Source organism: Sphaerodactylus townsendi, linkage group LG10 (assembly GCF_021028975.2).
Source record: "Sphaerodactylus townsendi isolate TG3544 linkage group LG10, MPM_Stown_v2.3, whole genome shotgun sequence".
In the NCBI taxonomy this organism is placed as follows: domain Eukaryota; kingdom Metazoa; phylum Chordata; class Lepidosauria; order Squamata; family Sphaerodactylidae; genus Sphaerodactylus; species Sphaerodactylus townsendi.
The window spans coordinates 82,780,630-82,797,982 of NC_059434.1; the positions used below are offsets into that span (position 1 = coordinate 82,780,630).

The 17,353-nt window shown below is 46.2% G+C and overlaps 1 protein-coding gene across 1 annotated transcript in view; it reads right to left on the reverse strand.

Moving 5' to 3' along the window:
* Positions 1-17,353, reverse strand: part of CTNNA2 (catenin alpha 2) — a 542,314-nt gene that overhangs the window by 505,179 nt on the left and 19,782 nt on the right. The window contains exon 2 of the mRNA XM_048508766.1: positions 6,364-6,530. Within this exon, the coding sequence (XP_048364723.1) occupies positions 6,364-6,522 (159 nt within the window). The 5' untranslated portion in view covers positions 6,523-6,530. The remainder of the gene's footprint in view (positions 1-6,363; positions 6,531-17,353) is intronic.

Here is a 17,353-nt window from a genome sequence, read left to right on the forward strand (position 1 = left end):
TCAAAGCATGTTCAACGATTGATGATTCCTCAAGTAGGATTAGTTGGCAGTGCCTGTTATGTTCCTTAATTCTTGTCAGAATGCTACATTTTATAGTCCCTACGTATATGTGTCTACAGCTACACGGTATGCAATAGACCTCTGCAAAGCCAAGGAAATATCTCTTGTCTTTTGCTGACCGTAGCATCTGTTCAGAGGTGGGATTCAGCAGGTTCTCACAGGTTCCCGAGAGTAGGTTACTAATTATTTGTGTGTGCCGAGAGGGGGTTACTAATTGGTGATTTTGCCATGTGATTTTTGCCTTAGTTACGCCCCACCTCTCAGCAATAGCGCGCAGAACTTGAAGCAGTCTAGCAGGCGGTGCACTGGCATGCGTGACATCCTGCGCCTGTGTGCATTTGTTTCCCGGCCAAGGACCGGCGCAGTGGCTGCGTCCTTGCCACAGCCTTGCCCAGGAATGCCCCGCCCCGGAATGCCCGACCTCACCCCCGTCATGCCCCGCCCAGCCCCATTGGCGCTACGCCACAGTTTGAATCCCACCACCATGGGAACCTGTTACTAAAATTCTTGGATCCCCCCACTGCATCTGTTGTATTTTTTCCACAGGGTCTGAAGACTGTTTGCACATTATGTTTTTCCACAAGTTTTCCCATTCGATCGGTGATTCCCTTGATGGATGGAAGAAATACCTTCCCTGTGGGGGAGCTATTTTTCCCCCCAGCCCTGAGCTTTTCTCTTGGGTTTATAGCTCTTTCGATTTCCAATCTGGAGTTGTCATTTGCTGGCAGAGTCCAGTGTCGGTGATTCAATTTATCAGCGAGAAGGTGAGGTTCACAGATCCGTTTTGCAAGGTCTACCAGAGTTTTGATTATGCTGCATTTTTTTGTTGAAGGTGGTATGTATGAGTTGGATTTATCCTGTGGCCCAGTTGTGGGTTTGTTTTGTGGATGACCAAGATATCCAGAAATAGCAGCTTTCCCTATTTTTCATTGGCGAATTGAATGGCTGGGTAGTGTTAAGGTGGTCCAGGAATTTAATCAGTTCTTCCTTGCTGTGGCTCCTTAACAGTGGCTCTACTATGTCATGAAGAACAGATCCAATGTCATGGTCCACCTATAACTGCAGTTGGAGCCAACCTGGGGAGGCGGTTAAGAGTGGCAGACCATAATTGGGAGAACCAGGTTCAATTCTCCACTCTTCCACATGAAGCCTGCTGGGTGACCTCGGGCCACTCGCAGCGCTCGCAGAACTGTCTCAATTCTCATAACGGCAGGTGTGATGGACTGCAGAAAAAGGGTTAACTAAGCCCTTCTTGTGGTTTTAGTATTGTCCCTGTTATTAGGCTTCCCTCTGGACTTAAGACAGTGATGTCGAACCTTTTCGAGACCGAGTGCCCAAACTGCAACCCAAAACCCACTTATTGATCGCAAAGTGCCAACACGGCCATTTAACCTGAATATTGAGGTTTTAGTTCAGAAAAAAAATGGTTGGCTCTGAGCTGTGCATTACTCGGAGTAAGCTTGGTGGTAGTTGTTGGCTTTGCTTTGAAGCAACCGTGCAACTCTTCGAACGAGTAAATCACGACCCTAGGACGGTTTGCTCAGAAGCAAGCTACATTGCCAGCAACTGAGCTTACTCCCAGGTAAAGGATCGCGCTTTAGTTCTTTGCATGAAAATCAATGGGGTTTAACAGCACTTAACAGGCTTACCTATACTGCTTCCCCAAAACTAGGTCTTAGGTTTAATGCTAATAATCGAGCCCAGCGGCCCAGGCCAGCCTAGATGTTGGGGGGGGGGGGCACTCTGCCCATGCCCACAGAGAGGGCTCTGAGTGCCACCTCTGGCACCTGTGCCATCGGTTCACCACCACTGCTATAAGGGAATGGGGGGAAGACATGCTTTCTTGGTTTCTAACTCATGATGTTCAATAGCAGTATGAGGTCTAAGCAGATGGGTATGATATGCAAGTGTCCATAAGTCAAACTTCCTGTCTGGTTACACCTAGATGTGTGGGGGGGGGGGCAATTCCCCCACACACACACATGATGAACTCTGTGCGTGCCCACAGAGAGGGCTCTGAGTGCCACCTCTGGCACCCGTGCCATAGGTTCGCCATCACTGACTTAAGATGATCAGGTATCATAAAATCACATTGGCCTTCCTCAGTCCTTCACCAACACTTGGCTACCTAGCCCCATGGTGGCGAACCTTTGGCACTCCAGATGTTATGGACTACAATTTCCATCAGCCCCTGACAGCATGGTCAATTGGCCATGCTGGCAGGGGCTGATGGGAAATGTAGTCCATAACATCTGGAGTGCCAAAGGTTCGCCACCACCCTGGTGAAATAATATTATTTTTTTTCTCAGCTCTGAGAATTCTATCTTTCTGGCACTCTGCCTTTCTCAATCTGTCTCTGGCTCTCTCTGGCTCTGACTCAGTCTTGTCTCAATCTTGACTCTGGCTCCTTCCGCATACACAAAATAATGCGTTTTCAAACCACTTTCACAACTGTTTGCAAGTGGATTTTGCTATTCCGCACAGCTTCAAAGAGCACTGAAAGCTGTTTGAAAGTGAATTATTCTGCATGTGCAGAATGAGCCTCTGACTGGCTCAGCAGCACACACCCTCTAGCCCTAATAGCTAACTTCAGCTCAGCCAGCCAATCAGGTAGAGCACTGGGTTAACCCACTGCATTCCTTTTTCTGCCAGGACGGCACTTTCAAATGATCAGCGCCATCCCAAACGCAGGTCATGGGGAAGGAGAGTTGAGTGGCTATATATTCCACACAGTTATGCCTGCTGACAACCAGGAAACTGCATGGAGGAATTGGCAGGGTGGTCGCCCTGCTCTCTATCCCCATCAATTTAGTGAAAGAGTGGAGATGCTGCATACTGTCATGCACCCAGAGGCACCCTCGCCATTTTCTTTATTTAAGCCTCAGTTGTACCCTTAGTCAGAATGGGTTTAGTTGCCTTTTGTACAGCATTCTGCGGGAGGGAACCTTAGTTAGACCCTGTCCCTTTAAGAAGCCCTCTAGAGGCAAAACACCATAGCATACTTATTAGAAGAAGAAGAAGAGTTTGGATTTATATCCCCCCTTTCTCTCCTGTAGGAGACTCAAAGGGGCTTACAATCTCCTTGCCCTTCCCCCCTCACAACAAACACCCTGTGAGGTAGGTGGGGCTGAGAGAGCTCAGAGAAGCTGTGACTAGCCCAAGGTCACCCAGCTGGCATGTGTGGGAGTGCACAGGCTAATCTGAATTCCCCCGATAAGCCTACACAGCTCAGGCGGCAGAGCTGGGAATCAAACCCGGTTCCTCCAGATTAGATACGTGAGCTCTTAACCTCCTACACCACTGCTGCTCCATTAGTTAGTTACAGTTACAGTTTTACAGTCTGTTTCAGTTCAGCTGTCAGGGGAAGTCTGGAGACAGCAATATCTCAGGCATATGTTACGTTTAAGGTGTAAAAGTTCCATGATATTTTAAGTAATCCAGTTTCAACAAGAGTTGCAAGGAAACGGAGTCCAAGCAGAGGTCACAGGAGACCTCAGGAGCAGTACAAGCAGCACAGACTTCCTTATGAGCAGTTAAGGAAAGAGTTGTTGTCTGCAAGTTCTTCAAACCATCTCCAAATGTTTCCAGCATCACAAGTATTGTTTATTTAGTTAGACTTCATGGGAGGGGTCAGAGTCCTACACTTTCAATATTATTAAACCATTTTTGAACTGTTACTTATTTGCCTGTGGGTCATACACTCTGTTCTGGCGAAGTGCAAGGCATCTGATTTTAGTTTGCTTGGGGAATAGAACACACACACTGAACTAAAGAACACTTTGCAAACTCACAAACAAGTGCTGAGTCCAAAAGTTTTCCACGTCAAGGCTGCCATGTCACCCAAATCAGGCTGGGGTGCATTATGAAGTGGAAATTGCTGGCTTATATTCAAAGCACACATTACTTACTATGCACATATTTATGGGTAACGCGCTGACATTTTAGCAGGACAGCACTGAATTCGTTATAGCAGGGATGGACGCCTTCCCTGCAGGAAAGGAACTGGCCTTTTCCATTATAAAACCAAATTTCGGGAGAATTTAGATTTGCTTACGTGTATCTCCCTTCAAGATAAAAGATGCCTTATGGCCAGAAGAAAGAAAAGGATGGCACACTTACGCCACGGATCAAGAAGAGAGGCCAGATTTGAAAGAAAAAATCTGTTCAATTATGTTTGCACAAGCAGGTCTCCTCCCCCCCCCCCCCCAAATTGATCCGCACCACACGGATATGGCAAAGAATAGGGGAAAAATCAATCATTACCCCAGTTAGTTCCAATTACTAAGCATTTTGTTATACGTCTCTGCAGGCACGAAAGCAGTCAGCGGTAAACCAAATAAAAACCCACAGTAAATCTTGCGCTGCTCTATAATTCCTCTGTGGCTTACACGCGTTTGTTTTGTTTTTTTCCCCCATCTGTGATGATTCATTAAGCACTCACTATTTCGAGCTCCCATCAAAATTCCAGCATTGAGATGGGCTCAATTTCATAACAAGAAACGGCAATGATTCGAGTTTACCACATGAGGGAGATAGTCTACAGCTCCTGGAAACGACAGGGGTTCCTGGGAAAAAACATTTCAAGGTGCAGACCGATGCTGAACTGCATCTTTTACGTATAAGCTATGGGAGGTCAAATCCGGTCCTGCGTTCTTTTCATGATCAACAGTAACACAATGCCAGAAAGAGAAAAACATGAACAAAGTTGGAATGTTAAGAACATAAGAACATAAGAACAAGCCAGCTGGATCAGACCAGAGTCCATCTAGTCCAGCTCTCTGCTACTCGCAGTGGCCCACCAGGTGCCTTTGGGAGCTCACATGCAGGATGTGAAAGCAATGGCCTTCTGCTGCTGCTGCTCCTGAGCACCTGGTCTGCTGAGGCATTTGCAATCTCAGATCAAAGAGGATCAAGATTGGTAGCCATAAATCGACTTCTCCTCCATAAATCTGTCCAAGCCCCTTTTAAAGCTATCCAGGTGAGTGGCCATCACCACCTCCTGTGGCAGCATATTCCAAACACCAATCACACGTTGCGTGAAGAAGTGTTTCCTTTTATTAGTCCTAATTCTTCCCCCCAGCATTTTCAATGGATGCCCCCTGGTTCTAGTATTGTGAGAAAGAGAGAAAAATTTCTCTCTGTCAACATTTTCTACCCCATGCATAATTTTATAGACTTCAATCATATCCCCCCTCAGACGTCTCCTCTCCAAACTAAAGAGTCCCAAACGCTGCAGCCTCTCCTCATAGGGAAGGTGCTCCAGTCCCTCATGTTAAGTATGTGGTGAAAGGATAAGTGGTATTACTGTTTCACACTCGTTGCAGATGAAATTGGGAGTTCTTATTTTAAGTGTACTTTGTATAGTTTTTTTTTCCTTTGCTTTGCCTTTTGTAAGCATTTTAAGGATGAATAAAATTTGAATACTAAAGGAGAGAGAGAGAGAAACACCAGATAGCGGCCCAAGCTGCATTTTCATGTGGAACCCAGCATCCAACATACACTGGCATAAATGAACATGACGATGCACAATATGGAAGAGATTTTTTTAAAAAAATAGATACCTCAGACATGGTATCTGCATATACTAAATCCACTTATGAAACCCAGCTTGGCCTTTAAGAAGTGTCAGGTGGAAGATGCCAGCAGGGGGGGACAGACAACTCTCCCCAAACAGAGAATGGCAGAATTTTGGTGCCAAAATTAAGAAGGTCCTTTTCCTGGGTTATCACCCAGGTATTGAACCTGAGAAGAGGGTCACTGTCGGGTTGGCTTGAATACTGGGGGAAGGGAACTCTGGTCTGTGTGAATCTGCTGTGTGAAAGTACTATTCTGTTGCTTCTTGGCTCCTTATCTCTCCGCTAGCTTATCTCTCCTTATCTCTCCGCTAGTGAAGGCCACATACTTTAGTCTGTAGTGCAGCTGTGGAATTGTACGGTGGGCGGGGGGATGTGTTTGCTGATTGCTTTAAAATATCAAAGTCTCTGCTGGGCCAGCAGAGACGTCTTGGCACTGTACGGGACTTATCTTACCTGCAATAAAGAAATCTTTGTTCATCAACAACTGTTTCAATTGTCTGGTTAAAGGAGGTTCTGACAGTCACCTGCAGTAGGGTCTCAGTAGATGAATAAGGGGATGGTACATCCTTCGGTGTGTTAGTCCCAAACCATATAAGGCTTTACAGGTCATCAACAGCATTTTGAACTGTGCCCAGAACCAGATTAGACGGCGGTGAAGATGGACCAAGACAGAAACAACCACACTCAAACAAAATGACCAGAGGGTAGCAAATTTAAGCACTCTTACAATTTTCAGATGAGAGAGAAGCCTCATGACGTCCGCCATGTCAGCCAGGATGAGCAAGCGAGTGACGGCGGACAGCAGGGCGCGGGCAGCTCGAACCATCGTGCCTCGCTTGACAGAGGAGCAGGGATCGTCGGCAAACTCTGACGAAGCAATTCGCATCGTTTCACCTAAAGGATGACAAAAACACACAGAAACAACAAAGATGATTGGGGCAAGATGTTCAGTAATTCCTTATGGGGGGCATACTGAAGTCAGATACAGTGTGTGTGTGTGTGTGTGTGTGTGTGTGTGTGTGTGTGTGTGTGTGTTTGTGTGTTTGTTTGTTTGTTTGTTTGTTTGTTTGTTATACCGCCCTATCCCCAAAGGGCTCTGGGCAGTGTACAACATAAGACATTATACATAAAACCATCCTAAAACACAGTATCACAAGAGGAGCGAATAAATAACTAGTCAATAAATAAACCTATAGTTAATACTCAAGCTCCATGAACTATAAAAATTTAATCCCATTAAAGCAGCGATTATTTCATAACATCGGCATCCCACAAGAGACCCTTACTTAAACCCTCCCAAAAAGAGGAAGAGGGGGGGACGGCGAGTCCCAATGATGTTAAAGTACCCATACGGAGCGGGGGGGGGGGGGGACATTCAGCGACCGGTCTCTCCAAAGGCCCGGTGGAACAACTCAGTCTTACAGGCCCTGTGGAAATCGCCAAGGTCCCGCTGGGCTCGGACAGCTGGAGGAAGAGTGTTTCAACAGGCCAGGGCCAGAGCCGTAAAGGCCCTGGCCCAAGTGGAGGCCAGCTGCATCATTGAGGGGCCAGGGAACTCCAGTAAATTGGCCTCTGCTGAACGCAGAGGCCAAGCTGGGACATATGGGGTAATGTAGTCCCGAAGGTACGAGGGTAGGGTATGTATGTATGTATGTATGTATGTATGTATGTACGTATTAGATTTATAAACTGCCCCCCCCCCCCCAGGGCTCAGGGTGGTGAACAACAATAATAAATAGTACAACAAACCATCATAAAACCTTAACAACATAACCATAAAACCGCCACAGGCTTAAAAAATGCAAGTTAACAGTAGATGGTGACACCAAACTCCATTTTACGTCCCTAGGAGACCACAAATATCCAGTTGATTCAGTTTAAATCCGGTAGATACATTAACATGTTAGAGAGACATATCTAATTAATGTATATAATTAAATATAATTAATTTTGTAACCAACAGTCCGATCATATGAAGTCTCTTTAGCCACCGAGGTACAAAGCACTAGCAGGAAGGTGGTCTACATTTGGCAGGTGGGCTGATCAGTCAAGATCTACCAGCTTGACCTGAAAGAGAATTTGGATGGATAGACTCACTGGTTTTAGCTCTTGGACTTATAACAGCACATGTAAAAAGATGAAAACAATGCTGGATGGCAACTCTGGCAAGTTTTTTGGGGAGGAGGGTGCTATATTTGTGCCAAACAACTTGAAATAGCCAGCATTTCTCTTGGCTGGCACAAAGACTTGCAGAAGTGGTTTTATGCACTGGAATCTCAGCATAGTGGCAGATACATAGGGCTGGGAGGTTAAAGCCATATTTCTTATACCACCAGCATCCTGATACGCGTACGCCTGATTGTTTTAGTTGCTGGCTTTTCTAATTTGCCTCTTCCTTGTATTTCTCTTGTATTTATTAATATGCTATTAACAAAAACCAACACTGAAAACCGTGTAAATCTGCGCAAGGAAAAAGAAAACGGAGCTGTGGGAATCAAGAAATCAGAATTTTTGAATCAAGTCAATGAAGCTGCAAAGTAGTTCTCCAACAGGGGAGGGGGAAAAAGAATGTTGAAGGGATGGGTCAGTATTGTAAGTTCTGTCTACTCAGACTGGCAGTGGCTCTCCCAAGTTTTAACATGATTTGGTTCTTTCTTTACTGTAGATGCTGGGGGTTGTGTGAAGAAAGTGCATGTATCCCTTAGGTTTATTTAGAAATCATTCATCCAGTGTGGCAAACATTTGGTCTTTCTTGGTATTGCTAGGTCATACACAAGGCAACCTCTTGCCCTTCATTAAAAGTTGTAAACTGTGTTTGTGTTTACACCACAAAGATTGGCTTTTCCAAGACCACATTCTAAACCTGACAGATAGGTCTTAATCTCCAAGAATGATCGGGTGGGAGTGATCTCCCTCTTTGAGGACCAGAGGAAGAGATGCCATAAAAACCCTGACGTGAGACATAAGATTATTCAGACGTCAGATGTCAGACTTAGAGAGACTCGCTACAAAGATTAATTCTAAGACTCAATTCATGCCTTCAACTGTATTGTGTTTATATGAATGGAACTGTTGGAGCTGAGAGAGAAACCTGTTTGCATTTTTTAATTTTATTTATTTCCTTTTGATAGACTTTTCAAAACTCAGCTGTTTAAGAGTATCTGGATAAAGAACTCTGTTTCTCAGTACAGCCCCTTCCGCACACGCAGAATAATGCGTTTTCAAACCACTTTCACAACTGTTTGCAAGTGGATTTTGCTATTCCGCACAGCTTCAAAGAGCACTGAAAGCAGTTTGAAAGTGCATTATTCTGCATGTGCGGAAGAAGCCTACGTTACTGGAAAGAGGGCCCCGGCTTAGGGCAGCGCCTCTTTTCCTTCACAGAGTGAACCTGGGATCTTCGGCATGAATGCAAAACAGTGGCTTTTCCATGGAGCCACAGACCCTCCAAGCAGTGGTCTCTCAAGGGTGAGTTTCCATCTTGGGGCACTTCTGCACCTGCAGAATAATGCACTTTCAATCCACTTTCAATCCACTTTGCAGATGGATTTTGCTGTGTGAAATAGCAAAATCCACTTGCAAACAATTGTGAAAGTGGATTGAAAGTGCATTTATTCTGCAGGTGCAGAAGTGCCCCTAGTCACTCAGGGCGTTTGGTTGATTATGAGAAACAAGGAATGAGGATGCTTATGGCCGTGCTGTTAAAAGTCAAGAAACAGTAACCAGATTGAATGAATCATGGCTCCTACCCAGTGGTGGGATCCAAAAATTTTAGTAACAGGTTCCCATGGTGGTGAGATTTAAACTGTGGCATAGCGCCAATGGGGCTGGGCGGGGCACGACGGGGGCGTGGCCGGGCATTCCGGCGGCGGGGCATTCCTGGGTGGGGCTGTGGCAAGACGCAGCCGCTGCGCTAGTCCTTGGGCGGGAAACGAATGCACGCAGGCGCAGGCTGCCACGCACGCCTGCTAGACTGATTCAAGTTCTGGGCGCTGCTGCTGAGAGGAGGGGCGTAACTAAGGCAAAAATAATGTGGCAAAATCACCAATTAGTAACTCCCTCTCGGCACACACAAATAATTAGTAACCTACTCTCGGGAACCTGTGAGAACCTGCTGGATCCCACCTCTGTTCCTACCCCAATAGTTCTATTACATCCCTTATTAATTCTCCTCACCAGAAGTTTTGATTGTCAACTATCTGAACACATGCCAGTATGCAGTGCCACAATATACATTATGGTAGAAACAGCTATGGACCAGAGCCTCCCGTTTCCTAGCATGATCCACTAATCTGGCTTCCTAATCTTGAAAGGCTCCACATTATCGATTGATTTGATTGGTTCATGAGGCACCCTTTCCCTAACAGATTCAGGGTAGCTTACATCATGGTAGGAATGGCTATGGACCAGCTACGACCAGACAATTACAATAAATAATAAAACCAACAATAAACGATCCAGCTTAACATCTCGGTGCCACAAACAGGACCAGAGTCAATAACAATAACAGCTCCCCATACCGAAAACTATCCATAGTCATACCAGAGGGGAGGGGAAGGGGAAGGGGAAGGGGAAAGGAAGGAAAAGGGGAGGCAGCTAGTTGAACACTGTTGTAGTCCTCAACTATAGGCCTGGCAGAACAGTGTCAATGGGAGCCAGTCTGGTGTAGTGGTTAAAAGCAGGTACATTCTAATCTGGAGAACCGGGTTTGATTCTCCACTTCTCCACCTGAATGGCAGAAACTTATCTGGTGAACCAGATGTGTTTCTGCACTCCTGTATTTCCTGCTGGGTGACCTTGGGCTAGTCACAGTTCTTTCAGAACTGTCTCAGCCCCACCCACCTCCCAAGGTGTCTGTTGTGGGGAGAGGAAGGAAAAAGAGCTTGTAAACCACCTTGAGTTTCCTGACAGGAGAGAAAGGGGAGGTATAAATCCCAACTCTTCTTCTTAAGTTCTGATGTTCTCTTTCTCTTCTCTTCTTTCTTATGTTCTTCTTCTTACAGACCTCACAACATTGCAATAGAGTGGTGGCGAACCTTTGGCACTCCAGATGTTATGGACTACAATTCCCATCAGCCCCTGCCAGCATGGCCAATTGGCCATGCTGGCAGGGGCTGATGGGAATTGTAGTCCATAACATCTGGAGTGCCAAAGGTTCGCCACCACGGCAATAGGACTTGCGGGGCCCAGGTCTCACTGGACAGAACATTCCACCAGGCCAGGACAAGAGTCAAAAAGGATCTGGTCCTGGATGAGGACAGCTGGACAGTTTTCAGGACAGAGGCCACCAGAAAGTCCGTATTTGTCAAGCGCAAGGCTCTTTGTGGAACATATTGGGAGAGACAAGTATGTTTTCCTGTTGCCTCTGTGTGCCTGGTCTACTGCTGGTTCCCAGCCTGTTTAAGCATAAGCATAAGCATTTTATTGTCATTGTGCATGCACAACGAAATTTACAGCAGCATTCCTCGATGCACACAATTTCAGACTCATACATCATCCTCACTTTCCCCTTCCTCCACCCATCCCTACACAGCCCCAAATACATCAATATGAAGCAGCGGAGTTTAGCATAGCCACAGCTCTAGAGTAGAAGCTGTCTCTAAGCCTCTTTGTCCTAGTTCTGAGGGCCCTGTATCGTCTGCCAGATGGTAACAGTTTAAAAAAAAAACTGATCTCCTGTGCTGTGACCTGTTGACGACACCTTCGCCTGCCGCCTGCCTCGATCCTTTGGACCGTCTTCTGACTACACTCTCGTCCGCCGCCTGTTCTGCCCTGCGAGGCCGGACCGGACCACACCCTGCCTGCCCGAATCACACTTAGCTTGATGAAGATGGTAACAGGCCAAACGAGCTACATTTGTGGCATGTTCCTCCGTGGGTGAGGAAGCGTCCCGGATCGCTCCCAGGTTCTTGACCGCCAGCCTAGGTGTTAATTGCACATCATCAAGAGACGGGAGGTGGCAATTACGAGCAAGATTTCTGTACCGCAGAAGTTCATTCTTGTTGAAGAGCGGACGTGCTAATTCAAAGACCTTCTATTGATCCCGTGCTTCTGAAAGCTGTCAGGTTGGCACTGATCCCGCCAGTATGAATCAGCTTTAATTTAGCAGTAATGAATTCCGTTAAGTCAAAGGAAGGGGTCACCCGAGCAAGCACCAGCAGAATCCTCTATTTCCTCCAAACACAATTCTTTCTGCCTCAGCGCAGGACGGGACTTCTAAGTGAATTCCGTGAACAGGCCTCAACATTTTGTCTCTCCAGCTCGCTCTTCCTCACCATGCTGGCTGGGTGACCGTGGGCTAGTCACAGCTTCTCGGAGCTCTCTCAGCCCCACCCACCTCACAGGGTGTTTGTTGTGAGGGGGGAAGGGCAAGGAGATTGTAAGCCCCTTTGAGTCTCCTGCAGGAGAGAAAGGGGGGATATAAATCCAAACTCTTCTTCTTCTTCTCCTCATTGAGCCTCTTGGCCACCGCAAACCCGCGGACCTATCGTAAGAGCCAGAGTGGTGAAGTGGTTAAGAGGAGGTGGACTCTAATCTGGAGAATTGGGTTTGATTTCCTACTCCTCCACCTGAATGGCAGAGGCTTATCTGGTGAACCAGATGTGTTTCCACACTCCTACACACCTGCTGGGTGGCCTTGAGCTAGTCCCAGTTCTCCAGAACTCTATCAGCTACTGGTGACCTGTGTTCCGCTCAGACTAACAGGGAAGGAGTTGGGGCCATGCTCAGCTCTCTGAGCAGCAGGGGTGTAGGAGGTTAAGAGCTTGTGTATCTAATCTGGAGGAACCGGGTTTGATTTCCAGCTCTGCCGCCTGAGCTGTGGAGGCTTATCTGGGGAATTCAGATTAGGCTGTATACTCCCACACACGCCAGCTGGGTGACCTTGGGCTGGTCACAGCTTCTCAGAGCTCTCTCAGCCCTACCTACCTCACAGGGTGTTTGTTGTGAGGGGGGAAGGGCAAGGAGATTGTAAGCCCCTTTGAGTCTCCTGCAGGGGAGAAAGGGGAATATAAATCCAAACTACTACTACCCTCCTCCTCCTCCTCCTCCTCCTCCTCCTCCTCCTCCTCCTCCTCCTCCTCCTCTTCTTCTTCTTCTTCTTCTTCTTCTTCTTCTTCTTCTTCTTCTTCTTCTTCTTCTTCTTCTTCTTCTTCTTCTTCTTCTTCTTCTTCTTTTTCTTCTACTCAACATGCCTAAGAGCAGTGGGGAAGTCCCTTTCCAGTCTGATGCTCTTATTTCTGGTAAGTCTTAGGCCAGGGTGTGGGCTTGGTCGGGGTTGCTGCAGGGGGGTGCAGGGGGCTGCCAGATCTTTGGGAGAGGAGGCGAAGGACCAACACCAAACCACGGCTCAGCATTTTCAAAGGAACCACTCATTCCCCTAGTACAGTAAATATACCTATAACCTTTGCCCTCTTATATTCCTTTACCCCCTTGCCAAATTTTACCATATGATATTTTCACGCGTCTGCACACACGCTGCCCCCTTTGTAGAAAAGCTTCTTTTCGCAATATTTATATTTTCAATTTATTCTCGGTTACACTGCATTAATAAATTCAAATAAATATTGCAGCAGAATGTTCCACTTTGCAAAATACCATCTGATAAATAACCAGGGGGGTTCCAAGGACTGAACACTCGGGGGCTGGGAAGACAGATCGTCTTAAGAACAAGATCAGAGAGGAACATGCTGAATTAAGAACATTAATAAGTAAGAATGTGGTGCATTTGGATGGGGCTGAATTTAGAACAGGGAGATTGCAACTGGAACCCTGATTCAGTCCTAAAACTCACAAAGGGAAGGGAGATGTAAATATATCTATATGTTTGACCCCCAAAGAAGTTTGCCTAGCCTTTTTCTGCTCTGGCGCCTGCCTGGAAGAATGCTCTGTCTAGTGCCGTGGTGGCGAACCTTTGGCACTCCAGATGTTATGGACTACAATTCCCATCAGCCCCTGCCAGCATGGCCAATTGTAGGGGCTGATGGGAGTTGTAGTCCATAACATCTGGAGTGCCAAAGGTTCGCCATCACTGGTCTAGTGAGACCAGGGCCCTCCAGTCGCTCATAAAGATTCTCCCGCTACTGCAACTGATCAGTTCACCTTGGGAAAATGAATCCTTTGGATCTCTATGGCACAAAACCACAATGAAGTCCCTCCCCAAACCCCACCCTCCTCAGGCTGTACCTCCAAAATCTCCAAGTATTTCTCAACCCAGAGCTGTGAACTTCCCACTAATGCCAGTGCCAGTTTCTTCACCCATCACCGGTCGTCATTCATGAAGCACTTTTAAAGGTTGACGAAGGCTTTCATGCCGATGTCACAGAGAGAGACACCTCTTACTGTGACATGCCTCTGAAGTTGTCAGCCAGAGTTGTGAGCAAAACGTTAGGAGCAAAAACTACTGGACCACAACCACACTGCCTGGAAAACCCACCACAACCACTTAAAAGGGAAGAAGAAGAAGAAGAAGAAGAAGAAGAAGAAGAAGAAGAAGAAGAAGAAGAAGAAGAAGAAGAAGAAGAAGAAGAAGAAGAAGAAGAAGAAGAAGAAGAAGAAGAAGAAGAAGAAGAAGAAGAAGAGGAAGAGGAAGAGGAAGAGGAAGAGGAAGAGGAAGAGGAAGAGGAAGAAGAAGAAGAGGAAGGAGGAGGAGGAGGAGGAGGAGGAGGAGGAGGAGGAGGAGTTTGGATTTATATCTCACCTTTTTCTCCTGTAAGGAGACTCAAGGTGACTTACAAGCACCTTTCCCTTCCTCTTCCCTCAACAGACACCTTGTAAGGTAGGTGGGCCTGAGAGAGTTCTGATGAACTATGACTAGCCCAAGGTGAATAACATTTAGTTGAGTGAACTGATCCTACAGGTTGGCTGAAAACGTACTGAACATCTGCTGCCCTTGTGCTCAAAAGAAGGGCCAGGTTGACGTGTCTGATGTATCTTTCTTTCCCCTTTCTTCAAGCTCCAATCCAGGAAACATGGGTCCTCGTATACAGTTTGGACTTTCCAGTTACTGAGTCGCACACTCATCAGTGCAAAATAAATACACAGAGGTTGAAGAAGAAGAGTTTGGATTTATGTCCCATCTTTCTCTCCTGTAAGGAAACTCAAGGTGGCCTACAAGCTCCTTTCCCTTCCTCTCCCCACTATAAACACCTTGTGAGGCAGGTCCAACCCCCTGCTAAATTCAGGATCAGCGTAGAGCATCCCTCACAAGTGTTTGTCCACACTGTGTCACAGAGAAAAAGACATCTTATTGTGACATGCTTGTGACAATGCCAGCCATATATGAGGGTAAAAAAACCCTCCAACTTTTTGTGTGTCTGTGTGTGTGTGTGTAATATGACAGCCTATAGTTCTCATCTTACAACCAAGATGACTGAAAGGATGCGGGGAAAGGGCAAGAGAGAGGAAGAGTGATATTCTCCCACGCCTGCCAGGTATAGCAGCTCCAAATGTCATCAACACGTCACGTTTAATGAAGCCCAAGGTATACCACCACCACAAATAACAGCGATTAGCAATTGTTCTGACAAGGATTCGCACTCCCACTCGAACTTTCTAAATCCCAAATAGGTCCGTTAATGCACTTCAAATAGCTTCCAAGTGTTTTATCCCATGCGGCTCTTTAATGCTATATCCTTTATGGAAGCGGGCGACAACGGCGGCGCATCTTTTCTTTCCACAACGGCCGTTACTCTTATTGTCGAGCGACTTTTTTTTTAACGAAGCCAGTAATGACTGAGTACTTTCAGGATCACAAAAACAACATCAATGTCACTTAAAGATTATGTAGCATATTGAATTTTCCTAAGGCCGTTAAACATTTTCAGATCCAATTGCCCACAGCTTCACATAATGCACAGGCCATTAAACGTATGGATTTTAATTATCGTAACTACAGTCTTTCCCGGGGGAAGCGGCAGGAAAATGCACGACTTGACAGCCATCCAGGCCACAAAACTATCAAACTGATGTACGACACCTTACAAATGTCACCTTGCGTTGATGGCACTGTTTCTGTTGAGTCTTGGCTATTATCCCAACCATGCCCTTCATTAGGATTTCACAGCTCCACCTTATTCAGTTGTGCTCCAGTTCAGTTTACGCTACTATTCACACAGTTGCCTTCTGACTTTATCACTGTTCAAACACGAGATGAGTCACAATTTTTTTACCATAACTTTCTGTCTCTCCCTTTACTTTCGTATGGCCTTCTTCCTCTTCCTGCGGTCTTCTCAACTCTTTAAAAATGTTATGAACACAACAGGGACAACTCTCTTTAACATCCTGGCCTACTAACTGGTAGAAGAGCCATGCAGGTGACAATAAAAATACAAGAGTTTTCATTTTAAGGAGGAATAGTTTTAGAAGGAGGAGGAGGAGGAGGAGGAGGAGGAGGAGGAGACGACAACGACGAAGACGAAGACGAAGACGAAGACAAAGAAGAAGAGGAGGAGGAGGAGGAGGAGGAGGAGGAGGAGATTTGAATTCATGCCCCACCTTTCTTTCCTGTAAGGAAACTCAAGGTGGCTTACAAGCTCCTTTATCTTCCTCTCCCCACAACAGACACCTTGTGAGGAAGGTTGGACTGAGAGAGTTCCAAAGAACTGTGACTAGCCTAAGCTCACCCAGCAGGAATGTAGGAATACAGGAATACAGAAACACATCTGGTTCACCAGATAAGCCTCTGCCACTCAGGTGGAGGAGTGGGGAATCAAACCCACGCTGGTTCTTCTTGGGAGACCACCAAGAAGTCTAGGGTGGCGATGCAGAGGCAGACAATGGCAAGCAACCTCTTTCCGTCTTTTGCCTTGAAAACCCATTGGGATCACCCTAAGTTGGCTGTGACTTGATGGCACTTTTTACCACCGATTTTTGGTAAGTTGGCAGATCTGCTCTTTCACTGGAGGAGATAACCAAACAGTAAACATCAATCTTGCTGAGCTTCAATGGAACATAAGAAGGGTTCGGCTACATCAGACCATAGCTATTGGCCATGCTGACAGGGGTTGATGGGAATTGTAGTCCATGAATATCTGGAGCGCCATAGGTTGGTCACCCCTGGTCTAGATGTATAAGCTCCCCTTAGTCCCCATGCATAGTATCTAGCAGAATGAAGAATAATTTAGAGGAGGATGTTCCAAACATGTCCTTCAATTTTCAGCAGCCCAGAATGAACAACATCCATTATGCTGTTCCGTCGTACAATCTGCTCATGTCCTTGGCTTTTCATCTCATCCCCATCCTTTCTTTGTAGCTTATTTTCCCCCAATTCTGCCATATCGATGCTATCACCCTCCATCTTTTACACATCACTGTTTTACTCATTCCCTCATAGTCAGGTGATTCACCTTGAGAAGATACTCAAAACATTCATCTGAATCCAATCCATGGCCTAGTGCTGAAAAGTGGACTATCTGAAAAGTGTACATCCTCTATTATGTCCTCGAAATAATTACTAGTACCGCAGGGTACTGAAACACACACAAAAAGACAAATCGGTGCTTTCGACATCAAATCCAGCTTGAACTCTCCCTAGAAGCTAAAATGACCAAACTGAGGTTATTGTACTTCGATCGCCTCATGAGAAGACACGAGTCCCTGGACAAGATAATCATGGTCTTTTTTTGGCACGGCACAAATAAAACATCTTGAGAACGTTAAAAGAAGCGTCTGAGGAGGAGGTTCGCGCAGCTTTTCCTCCAAGACATCCTCCAGACGTT